Source organism: Rattus norvegicus, chromosome 14 (genome assembly GCF_036323735.1).
Source record: "Rattus norvegicus strain BN/NHsdMcwi chromosome 14, GRCr8, whole genome shotgun sequence".
NCBI classification, from domain to species: domain Eukaryota; kingdom Metazoa; phylum Chordata; class Mammalia; order Rodentia; family Muridae; genus Rattus; species Rattus norvegicus.
The window spans coordinates 13331184-13343588 of record NC_086032.1 but is presented as its reverse complement, the minus strand read 5'-3'; the positions used below and the strand labels follow the sequence as shown (position 1 = coordinate 13343588).

General features: G+C 42.7%; 1 protein-coding gene across 2 annotated transcripts in view; it reads left to right on the top strand.

Moving 5' to 3' along the window:
* Fras1 (Fraser extracellular matrix complex subunit 1) overlaps positions 1–12405 on the top strand; it is a 411526-nt gene that overhangs the window by 163307 nt on the left and 235814 nt on the right. For both annotated transcript variants that reach the window (XM_039091669.2, NM_001415086.1), the window contains 3 exon segments: positions 1–93; positions 7948–8107; positions 9642–9775. In XM_039091669.2, coding sequence (XP_038947597.1) covers positions 1–93; positions 7948–8107; positions 9642–9775 — 387 coding nt within the window.

The following is a 12405-nucleotide window of genomic DNA, read 5'->3' as shown; positions in this document are numbered from 1 at the left end:
GGAGAAGTGCTGTGGATCGCCCCCAACCAGTGCTGCCCACAGTGTGCACCCAGGACTCCCGGCTCTTGTCACCATGAGGGAAAAATCCGTGAGGTAAGTGGTCTCAGTCCTAAGGCTCAAGGTGCATTTGTGGGTCATTGACAGAAGGCCTAATGTTAAATCTGGGCTGCTAAAGGGTGAGAGGCTTGCTTTGGTTTTCTTTGCATAGTCTGACTACAGAGGTAGGAGACGCCTCTGGCTTTCTGTGGGTGCTTTTTTTTTTTTTTTTTTTTTTTGAACAAGATGGAAAACACGCTATTTATTCCATAAGCTCTACATAAATATTTGTACATTGAGTTTGTGGCTGCATAAAGAGTAGGCTGAGAATGTTGATGTCGAAGACCTTCTGGTGTTGAATAATAACAGTACCCACCACCTTCCTTTTGTATATTGATTACACATGAGTTTTCCTTGATAAATTTTAATCGCTCTGAGCTCGTGAGCAGGGCTGATGGGGCTACTCCCATGTCAAAGTTGAAAACAAGTTGCAAAGAGCTTGAACCACTTGCCCGTGTTGTGTTACTTGTTATCAACTGACATGATCTAGCTGAGCATTTTGCCTTTTGACTCACACAGTTCAGGGATGTTTCCCTTTGGATAAAGATTTTTCAGTTTCAAGGCATTGACCTTAGAGATCTTGTTTGGGGCCCTCCGAGGAATTTAGGGAGTCCAGTGCCTTCCCTGGCCTTTCCTCACTAGAGGGGAGGAACAATCTTCAGTCTTGACCACTAGGAATGTCTGCAGGTGCGGGCAAACTTTTCTTAGATTATTATCCTTTACTTTCCTCCATCAAGAACCAAAGTCCTGATAATCTGTCCCAAAGATTTACTTTTTACTCCTTAGACTGTATTTCCTAGAGCCTACAGGCTTAATTGTAGATACTAAATGCTACATTAAATACAGATTTATATTGTTGTGAGATCTATAGTAGAAATTATGAAAATCATCCCTTTCTACCCTTGCTAAAACATTAGCCTGTCCTACAAGGCAAAGTTGCACGCAGAGAAGAAACAAAGGCTCTTTGCGTTAATGCTCATCTACCACCTGATACAAAATGTCCCTGGAGTTAGCATCGCTGCCTATTCAGGAGGGAGCGTGGGTTAGCAGGATTTGATAAACCCACTCTCAGGCCCTATTCAGTGAATGCACTTAACACTCACTGAGTACAATGCTCATGTCCCCACGGACCAGATCCTCTTACCTGGCCCACTGTCTCCTAGTAACAGTAGGAAACAGCTCCTTCCGTTCTGTACAATGTCTTGCTGAAAGACACCGAAGCAGGATCTGCCCTGCAAAGGTCTTGACCCCACCTGTCAATATGTGTCACCGGAGCCAGTATGTCCTGTAAGGGGGTGTCACCCTGAACTGCCTCACATGATCCCTGTGAAGTGAGGGTCCTGCGGGGATGACTGGTGATAAGATTAATGCCACTTCCTCATGATTAGAACAGGTGTGTTGTTCTAGTTGGCTAAATTCCGTGCTGCATGCTAGAAGCATGGGGAATACTAGTAGTCAAAATAAAATCAGGATCTTGGCTGGGAGAGAGAAAGCCAGATACATGGGAAAGGCTTGGTACCAGTGATAGGAGTTGATAGATGTCAACGTTATTTAAGAGCACCCTCACAGGGCTTATCTTTGCAATTCAGCATGGGTCATTCAATGGGCACCATCTGTTTGCTTGTATGACATTTGTACACATGTACAGTCTTATATTTTAACTTGTCTGAGGACATTAATAACCATTTGAATATCTTCATAGTCATCTGGCCTGCTAAATTAACCTAGAACTTGGCACTGAGCCTTCTCCGAAGGTCAGCAGATATCGATGGGTAGAAAACTCAGGCTGTTACTCAATGCGTTCTTCTTCTTTTCAGTGTCCTTATTTCAGGCATATGCAGTCCCTGTTGTGGGTGGCCGGGCATTTCTAAGCCACAGGTCTCTTGTGGGTTAGGTCCCCTGTGCCTTTTAATTTGCCCTTCCCTCTGCCCCCTTGAAGCTCATTCTTGCTGCAAAAATGTTGAAAGCTCTACAGTGGCTAGGAACGTGTTCATGCCGGGTTTCCTGTCTGTCCTTTCAAATCGTATCCCCTCAGAAAATGCTATCCTTCTATTGGTGGTACTTGGTGTAACTTCAAAAAGGGTTGCATTTTGAGAACTGTGGCTTGGCTGGGAAATCTTCCATAGTCTCCTTCTTCAAATAGACCTGGAGATTGATTTTTTTAAAGTGGTGATAAAATCAAAGTTCACCACAAGTTATAGTGATTACGACTTTTGTCTTCTTACCCCCAAACCTCACCACAACCTCTAGGTTTTTCTTCCAAGTCCAGTATTACTGACTTTTCCTGAGAAGGTGACATCTGCTATTCTCTGAGCCTGGCCTTGTCATTCACATTGCTAGAGTTTTCCCTGGCTCTCAGTCCCCCAACCCCACCTCTCCCTTTCCTTTTAGCTTATTTAAGAAGCAGTTTTCACTTTAGTAAGCCTCTCTCTGGCTGCTGGCTGGCATCTCAGAGGGCTGGTTACGGTGATTTTCCTGGCGGCTGTAAATTAGCCCGGTGTTTTAGGTCTCCACTCTTGTGGTCCAAAGTGGAAGCTTGGGCCTGCTGAGAGATTTAGTACGGGCTTGAGGGTAACCATGTAACCACGGTTCAAGCTCAGAGAAGTCAACACAAAGCTAAGTTCAGGGCCATGGGGTAGGTACCCCACAGTGGAAAGCGAAGGCCTAAGAAAGGATGCCTCTGTCTGCAGGAGTCAATAACATATACAACTCTCACTCAGCAAGCCACCACAAGCCTAAAGACCTTTCCTTAAGTTAGGAAAATGCTGGAGCCCCTTGGCTGCCTCCAGGTTGTTTAGCAGTGCGTTGTAATATAGATTGTTATAGGCAGAACTAGGGGAGACGATTTTATCTCTAACCTCTCCTGTGAGATCTCTATACATTCTCCTTGGGATCCTGCCAACCTTGCCAACCAGTCAGGGCACAAGCCTCAAATGTGTTTTCCGAGGAGGTGTGTGAATAATTGTTTTCTTGTCCCTGTGTGGTTGGCTCATAAGGAGGAGGGGAAAACACCATTAATCTCCTTTTCTCTTCCTCACTCATTTAATCCCAAAGCATAACAACTTGAGTTGAAGAAGAGAGCACATGAAGATTCACCCAAGACAGAAAGCATCAGGAGGCAATGGCTCCTGTGAATCCTACTGCGCAAAGAGAAGCATAGGGAGCGTCCTTAAATCCCTTCCCAAGAGGGCAAAAGAAAGCTAAATTAATGTACACGCCAGAAGAAATGATCTAGCCTTGTTCTACTCAAAGTAGAGGGTGCGATTCTAAAAATCCACTGAGGACTCTTGAGATATTTAGTATTCTGAACTTATAACCTTGTAACAGGAGCAAATTATGTGACGAAAAAAAAGTATTCTTTCTGTTCTGTCAGCAAGCCAGGCAGATACTTTATGACCATATCTATCCTTTGGACTTCTGTCAACACTCACTAAATTGTTAGTTGACTGCACAGAAGAGTATATCTAAGACGTTGTCTGTAGGATTTGCTATTGCTAGGTGCCAAAATTCTCATGTTTTCAAAGGGTATTAATGAGGTTAAAATGGCGCAGCAAAAGCTGGTTCTTGTGGGAGCATTGCCTGATGGCATGTGTTACTCCTTGATTTTACATAGCTCTCTTTGCTGCCATGGTGTTTATTAAAAAGAATGCATTTGTAAATGGGTATGGAGAACCCTGTGAAATTATTGATATAGATATAAATAACATTTGGCATGTGCCGGACCCATTGATCTTTAGGCTGAATGTTTTGCATGCATTGCCAATCAATCCTCAGAGTACTCTGGGGAAGGAGGAGACACTTGTTCCGGGATAGAGGCAGAAGATAAAAATGGAGGCGGGTATTCAGGGATCATCCTCTCAGGAGATGAGGGATTAATTCTCCTCCCTTGCCCTGTGCACTTCAGATCACCTGCAGGAGATAGGTGTGCGGCTTTGGCATGCAACAACGGAGTCTCCGTCCTGAATGATCTTTGATATTCTTATAATTCTCAAGATTTTATGAAGGGAGAAGCCACTGCTTAATTTCATGTCTCCTGAATGAGATGATAGATTCACATGATCACAGGGCCCGAAGGTACTGAAGAGCTTTACTAACCCAGCCCTTTCATTTTACAAATGAGAAACCTTGGTGATTGACAGGCTGTTATTACAGTTAATTTTTGTGGTCTGTGTCTGAAAGGTGGTATGATTTCAGATGTTTTAGAAACAAGTCAGTGACTTTTTTTTTTTTTAACAAAACGCAAGGTCTCGTTTTAGTAAACTGAAATGTCTAGACACTTAGAAATATGGCCTTTTGTCTATGGCCATAAGACCCTGTGTATGCCCAATTTCATCTGATCTCAGAAACAAAGCAAGGTAGAACTTGGTTAGTACCAGGATGCGAGGTTTAGCTTTCTTTTAACAAAGTAAAGTCTCTCACTTCAAGTTGTTTTATATAGTATTCAGATTTGACTTACATTAGGTGATTCATTCGATATTTCAAATAGTAACTTGCTTTGTTATGATAAAAGTCACAGTGTTCTATGGGTGAACAATTGGACAATAAAAAAATACACAAGCAAAAATAAAATCTATGAGTAACTCCAGTGTCCTGAAACCACTGTTAACAGTCTCTTGACTGTCATTTTCTGTCATTGGAGGGAGGCAAATGAGGGAGGCAGATGAGCAGGTTGGTTGGTAGACAGATAAGACATTCAAAAGTGTTTTCACATAGGAGGAAACTATGTCGAATGCACACTTTATATCTCCCCCTTTCTACAATAATGCTATAACTACTTTCCAGGAGCACTCTTGGAGAACATTATTCTCTGTTGGTGACCGTGTGGGTGGTTTTATATTTTTCACAAAAAAAAAAAAAAACAAAAAAACAAAAAACAGTTGCACTTTCACTACAAAGAACAAGGTGGAATCCATAAAGTGAAGCCCTTTTGCATGTCGTTGATTATTTTCTTCAGATAACTTTTTAAAAGTTAAATTAGCAGGGACAAGCTTCTCTTAAAAAATAGCCAGCCTACCAAACAACCAAGCAAAACCAAACAAACATAGTAAACAAAAGAAGCAGACAAAACCCATGGGCTTGTTGTGGAAGGGGAGGGGAGGAGTAAGCACCTTCTTTTATTTATAAGGTGTTTGAAAGGTTTAGCAGACAAGCAAGACTGGAATCTATCTGTGAGGAGTTGATGTGCATGTACACTGTGAAGTGACGTCACTGTTAAGCTAATTAGAATAGCCATCACCACCCATACAGCACATAAGATCCCGGAATCATGTTTGCTCACATGTGAAAGGATATGTCGTCTGTGTGACATTTACCCATTACCTCTCTGCTGTAGGCTTTGTCAACCATTGCTATATCCATTGTGAGTCCCAGTTGTGTGCCCACATGGGCTCTAGCTGCCTCTTCAACATGGTACCTTCTGAACCTTTCTAAAGCTCCTAGTGACATAACATGATTATATCATTTCGTTTTTACACACCAGGAAGCAAGGTTGACTGAACCCCGTTCCCCAGGTAAAAAGGACCTGAGAACCTGAAAGTATGCACGCTAGTGCGGGAAATGCTTGGCTCAACCACAGCACTTGTGTGTACAACTCAAGTATGTACAACTGCCCTCTTGTAATCTCTGGGAGTCTGTCTGCAGGAGAGAGTAGTATTAGAGTAAGCTGAGACTCAGATCACTGGGTCACTCTGACTACCTGGTACTAAGGTTGTTACAGAAATAGCAGAATCTTCCTAATTCCATAATAATAGACTTGGCAGGCTTGCACAGTAATGGAGAACTGACTTGTTCAGGTAAGATAAGGCTCCTTTGTGTCTTAGATGGAAAACTATTTTAGATGCCAGTTTGAAAACGCAAGAGAATTGCTTTTACAACTTCTAGGTGGAATCCCTAGGTTATGTTTTGGTGACTGGATGTGTAGGATGTGTGATACTTTGGTAAGAACCCATATGTGATGTGTGTTGAAGCACACCCATCATGGCGAGCTTTAAAGGAGGCAAACGGGAACAGGGTCCAGTATTTAGGAAAGTATTCATCAAACTAGTTTCACTATGAACCTTGGTAGGTACAGCATTTTGATTATTCTGAGACTGAGTGCTGGGGCAGCTATTTCTCTAATCAGGACACACACACACACACACACACACACACACACACACACACACAGATGTTGACATGCTGGTTCATTTGGCATCACATCTGAGGATGATTTATTTAGAGACTTTTGTTACTTTCCCAAACATGGAGATTGTGATAACCCAGCATAAAGCAGGTTAAAAGGTTTTGTATATGTGGATGAATAGCTTTCCTGGGGTCATCTTTTTTGCTCTACAGTTGTGGATGAACTAGATAGAGTAGGGGACTATGGCCCTTCTACATAATTCCTAAGAATGTGAGATCAGTGGGTGTGTATGTGTCAGTATGCAGGGGTCGGGGGGAGAGAGAGAGAGAGAGAGAGAGAGAGAGAGAGAGAGAGAGAATGAGAATGAGAATTTAGTTATGAATATGAATGAGAATATGTAGACGAATCAGGATTGCAAGTTAAAAAAGGAAGCAGATCCAATGAGGGGTATTGGAAGGGAGAGAATCCGAGACCAGGGTCTTAGCTAAGTGTCAGTTGAGTATGTGCTTTGCATTAGAAAGATCTTGGGGTCGGTCCCCACCCAGTGCCTCCCATATAAAGGAGTAACTTGATAGACTATGCATGGTGGCATACTCTTGCATTCCCTGCTGCTCGGGAGATTGAGGCAAGAGGATTACTTAACCCAAGGAGTTCCAGTCCGACATAAACAGCATCATGAACATTCACCTCAAAATATATGATTGAACTATTGTGAAGAACCCTGAAGGTGTGGTTGTATTCATTTTACTTTGGGATTCATATTTTTTCTTTTAAATGATAGATGTGATAGTATCAATTGACAACTTGACTGTCTAGACTTAAGTAAGAGACAGGTGTCCGGGCATGACTGTAGCGTCTTACCTTGGTTGCATTAATGGTGGCGGGAACACTTACCAGCTGTGAGTGACACTGTTCACTGGATGGGGTCCTGGACTATGCTAATAAGACTAAGCAATGGCCTACATTGTCCCCTCTGCTTCCTGACTGTGCATTTGCTGATATAACTAACTGCTCCGTGCTACTCCCACCTTGACTCCCTTTCTGTAAATCTGCAACTTGACCTGTGAACCACAATAGGTTGCTTTGCTCGGAGTATCATGACAGTGGGAAAAGAAACTAGGACGATGGCGTTAGAGTCATCTGCCTTCTTCTCCCATCTTTCTGAAACTTTTAAAGAAAATCTTGAAGGTTGTATTAATTAGAGCTTTACTGCTGTGAATAGGCACCATGACCAATGCAAGTCTTATAAAAGACAGCATTTCATTGGGGCTGACTTACAGGTTCAGAGGTTCAGTCCATTATCATCAAGGCGAGAACATGACAGCATTCAAGCAGACACGGTGCAAGAGAAACTGAGAGTTCTACATCTTTATTTGAAGGCTTGTAGTAGATACTTGCTCCCAGGCAGCTAGGACGAAGATCTTAAAGCCCACAACCACAGTGACACACCCATTCCAACAAGACCACACCTGCTTAAACAGGGACACACCTTCTAAGAGTGACGCTCCCTGGGCAGAACGTGTGCAAATCATAACAGAGGTATTCAAAAGGAGATAGATAAATCCTTAAATTGGTCTCCAGTAGACTACAATCTCCAGTAAAACCTTGCCAATTCAATCCTTTGCCATCTTTTCTAAGCTCTCATGCTGTACAAGAGAAGGTTTGTTTCTGTTGAGCTGTCAGAAGTCTGGGGTGTAGAGCTAACCATTTTATTTTTATTTGACTTATAGCATGGCACAGAGTGGGCCTCAGGTCCATGTACTTTGTGCTCTTGCACCTATGGAGAGGTGAGATGCTCGCACCAACAATGCACCCCATTATCATGTGGACCACAGGAGCTAGAATTCCTTGCTGAAGGACACTGCTGCCCTATCTGTGTGGGCACTGGGAGTAAGTATGGGCTGGTGGGTAAGGAACTTCTCTGCTTTTGAAGTAACAATGGCACCTCCACTCTCGTCTTCCTTGTTCAGTATGGATCAAAGATTCTGGAGTCCCTTCCTATTTGAACCAAGGTGTGACCACAGCAAAGGTCTCATTGAAAACGTGAGAGTCTGTTGTCTCTTATTTGTACATTTTGCCTTGGCCAGTTGAATCCCTCTAAACTCCATCATCTGAGACACGAAGGAGCAAGGAAACAGTTCTTTGGTTTGACTTCATGAGGCCAAGATCACCCTTTCTCCCTTGATAGACAGAAGGACCCGACCTGTTCTCTGTGTAGTATTGTTACTGCCAATCTGTCTGTTGGTTTTTGAGATGATGTAATTAATGTCTTTCCCTAAGACAAGCACAGCTGTGGCAGGGTATGGGGTGGGTCTCTTTCTGCAACCTCACTGAACAGATTACTCCTGCTATAAGCTAAGGTGCCTGGCTTTCTCTCACCAAGCTACAAACATGCTTCTAGACTTGTTCTTTGAACCAAATGCATCCCTCTCATTATATTTTAGAGACACAGGCCCTGTTGCAATTTGACAGCTAATAGTATGGACTTTATTAGAGGTAGGAATTTTGAGGATCCCATCATGCTCTCTGCTTACATCTACTGATTAGAATACTTCTTTATTCATGTCAATTGGAACCCATACTCTCATCTTTCCCCTTTGAAAACTGTCGCCCTGGTTTCTTTCCAATCCATAGTTACTCCACCTCTACAGAGCTTTGCTCTGGAGATACCACAGATTTAAAAGCATGCCCATGAAATCATGGAAGTAGAATGTTTGCCTTATGCATTTCAGAACTCACCAGCCAGCCGATATGAGCACGGTCAACTGCTTTGAGCAAACTCACCCTCAATGTGAAAATCCACAAGCAGCCAAGCCTGCCCGTGCTGCCCCTGTTTCTGGGGCTCACTCTTAGCTATTAGGCATTTTTCATTGGTCCTTTGTGCAAAAGACATATTAAAGGCCTTTCGCTTCAAGAGATTAGGAATCTCTTGAAGGATTAGGTGCATCCTATAGGAGCCGCTCCCTACCTGGAATACATACATTTCCTGTTCAAAAAGTAAAGAGAGCTCTACCTTTGCATCTATGCTTTCTCTGTAGGTGAAGAATTCTGTATTTTCTATATGCTCCCATGGGTCAGAATACTCAAAGGATGAGAGGAGACACTTCCAGGCTCCCTATAATTTCCACTGGGTCATGGCACATAGAACACATGAACAAACCCTCCAAGAACCAGTTTCCTAATGAGGTGAAATGGACTGGGGGCGGAGGGCAGGGCAGCTGAGAACTTGGGAAGCCAGCAGGACATGGCATCATGCGTGGACTGAGGCTGCATAACCCAACCACCTTCACTGGAAGTGGCAATGTAACAACAGCAGAGCATGAAATCCAAGGCCATCAGCGTTCCTCATCACCTCTGCAGTGGTCCTGAGCCTAAGACCCACACATGCATAACTTCCCCTAACCCTATGCCGTTGTCCTTTCAGAACCCTGTTCCGATGATGGCCACGTGTTTCAAGATGGAGAGGATTGGCCACTGAGCCACTGTGCCAAGTGTGTATGCAGAAATGGGCTCACTCAGTGCTTTACAGCCCAGTGTCAACCTCTATTTTGTAACCAGGTAAGGAAGACAACGCCAAGGTAGACTTTTCACAGGGAGCCGACTGCTGAAGAATTTCCAGAGTTTTTTTGTTTTGTTTTGTTTTTTGTTTGTTTGTTTGTTTTTGGTTTTTTTATTTTGTTTTGTTTTGTTTTGTTTTGAGGTATTGTTAGGCCCCCACCTCAGAAAACACTAGAACCTTTAAGCCAGGGCTGTTTCATTTTCCTTACATTTTCAGAGACAACCTCAAAGATGTCTTCTTTTTTTATCTTCTTCTTCTTTCCTTAGAAGATACAGATAGGTCTAATTACCCACCATTTAGGCAAATTGTTGCACAATGAGATTAAGCCTTAGGGCTACACATAAGGGAGCCTCCAGCTTGAAATGCAGATGTTTCCCCCAACAAAATGTCAGACTAAACATCTGCCAAACTCAGGAAAGAGATGAGGTTTCATACTTTTCTTTCATGTATACATGTAGTCTACTTTTTAAAGACACAGACATGTCTTTGAACACGATTGTGCAGATGTACACAATTTGATTCTTATAGGACAATGATTCAAACTCTCCAAGTGTTTCCTCGGAGGGTATTCAGGATAGTGGGATCCTCTTCCTCTAACACTGATCCCATTTTCAAATTGTTAGGCAGTTCGCACACATCTGGAAGAAAGAATACATTGCAAGTATCTGTAGCATATCAATGTTTTATAGTTTTCTCCTCTTCCAGAGGCTCCCAAGGATGTGCTGTGAAAGTTGACAGATAACTGTGAGAGGAGTTTTGCCTCCAGTGGAAAAACAGTTTCATTTTTGATCCAAGAAAAAGCTGCAAACCCAGATTTGGTTGCTAGAGAGTAGTACTTCTTGTCAAATAAAACAAAATCAATAACATGACATATTGTGACGATTGGGCAATATTTTTAAAGACAGACAAAAGCCAATTAGCCATGAAATGCTTAATGCCAAGTCAAGGGAAATGTATCTAATTGAAAGACTGGATTGCATTGCCCAAACTATGCCAACTTCTGCGCTCCTGCCTCTGCTCTCAGTTCACCACCACACCTTGTCCTAGCTCACAAGGGAGTGTCTTGGTGGAATTGTATGGGACACTGCTTCACCGCTATCCTGTTGGGTAGTGCTAGAGCATGTTAACTCGTACAACGGTTTGTTCTCTCTGTATAGTGTGGGTAGCTTCACAATTTCCTACCACTACAATGAAGGAGGTGGAGAAATGGAGATTCATTGAGAATCTTCTGCTTTAAATTGTAAAATAGTCACCCTGCATTTGAAGTTCAGTCTCTGGAACCATTGAAATACCATTTCTTACGTTAAAAAGAGAGCACATATAGGTCTGCTTCATTCGTAGTATTCCCTCATTGTTTGCATCAATGTAAAAAGGTGAAGTTAAGTATGATACCTGAGGACTAATTGATAGTAAGTGATCTCAGCCTCTTTTGTATCCTTAAGTCATTTTTTGCCTGCCTATCTATCTATCTATCTATCTATCTATCTATCTATCTATCTATCTATCATCATCTATCTATCTATCTATCTATCTATCTATCTATCTATCTATCTATCTATCTCAGATCACTTAGAGCCATTTAATATCTCTGAAGTATTAGCTGCTGCAGTGATATAGAGGAGTCCCATAGAACTGCTGTTCTTGATGTAATACCTAATCCCACCAATACCCTCGAAGCTGCTGATACCACACCACCACCACCTCCTTCACCAACACCACCACCACCACCACCACCACCTTCTTCACCACCACCTCCACCACCTCCACCACCTCCTTCACCAACACCACCACCACCACCTCCTTCACTACCACCACCACCTCCTTCACCACAACTACCACCTCCTTCACCACAACCACCACCTCCTTCACCACCACCACCACTTTTCAGGTGTTTACTATGTACCAGTTCTTTACCTTCTTCATTTTGTATTCAAGAAAGCAGAGGTGTGGTGAGGGCAAGTAACTTGTCCTAGCTATCACAGCCAGCATTTCTTACTTCAAGCTGTTCTATATCACTGCTTCAAAGCATCAGTCCTGATTAGAGGATCAGTAGCTGCTAAGATAAGCAGGTGTGATCAGGTGTGATCAGGTGTGATCAGGTGTGTCTTGTATGCATTTGTTCACGAAATGTAATAAAAAAAAATGCAACCTTGCCACCAGAAATCTGTTTTCCAAAGCTGCGCTCCAGAACATTTGAACCCATCTTAAGTCATTCAATTATTTAGGAGATTTATCTTTTCATTTGTTTTCTCTTGTTTTAATTATAAGAGGAGTTATTTCCACTAATTAAGGGAAGCTTGGAAAGGGCAGGAAGCAGAATGAAAATAATCCCCGATGCCCCGATTCTTTCTTTGCGAATTTCTTCCAATCCTGATGACAGAGGAGATTCACGCTTGTTTGGCGCTCATGAGCTCCTTCTAAAAGGTCGTGATTATCCGTAGTGATCAGAGGAGTCTTGGTTCTTTGTGTTCAAATGAGGAGTAGTCATTCCGTTGATGAAATCATGATTCCAAACTGGATGGCTCACCTTTTGTGCAGATACCTTGTCAACTGCATCACACGACCCATCCCCTGTATCCTCACTCAGTAAAATGATCTTTGCAGTTTGATGAGACGTATTCCTGCTGAT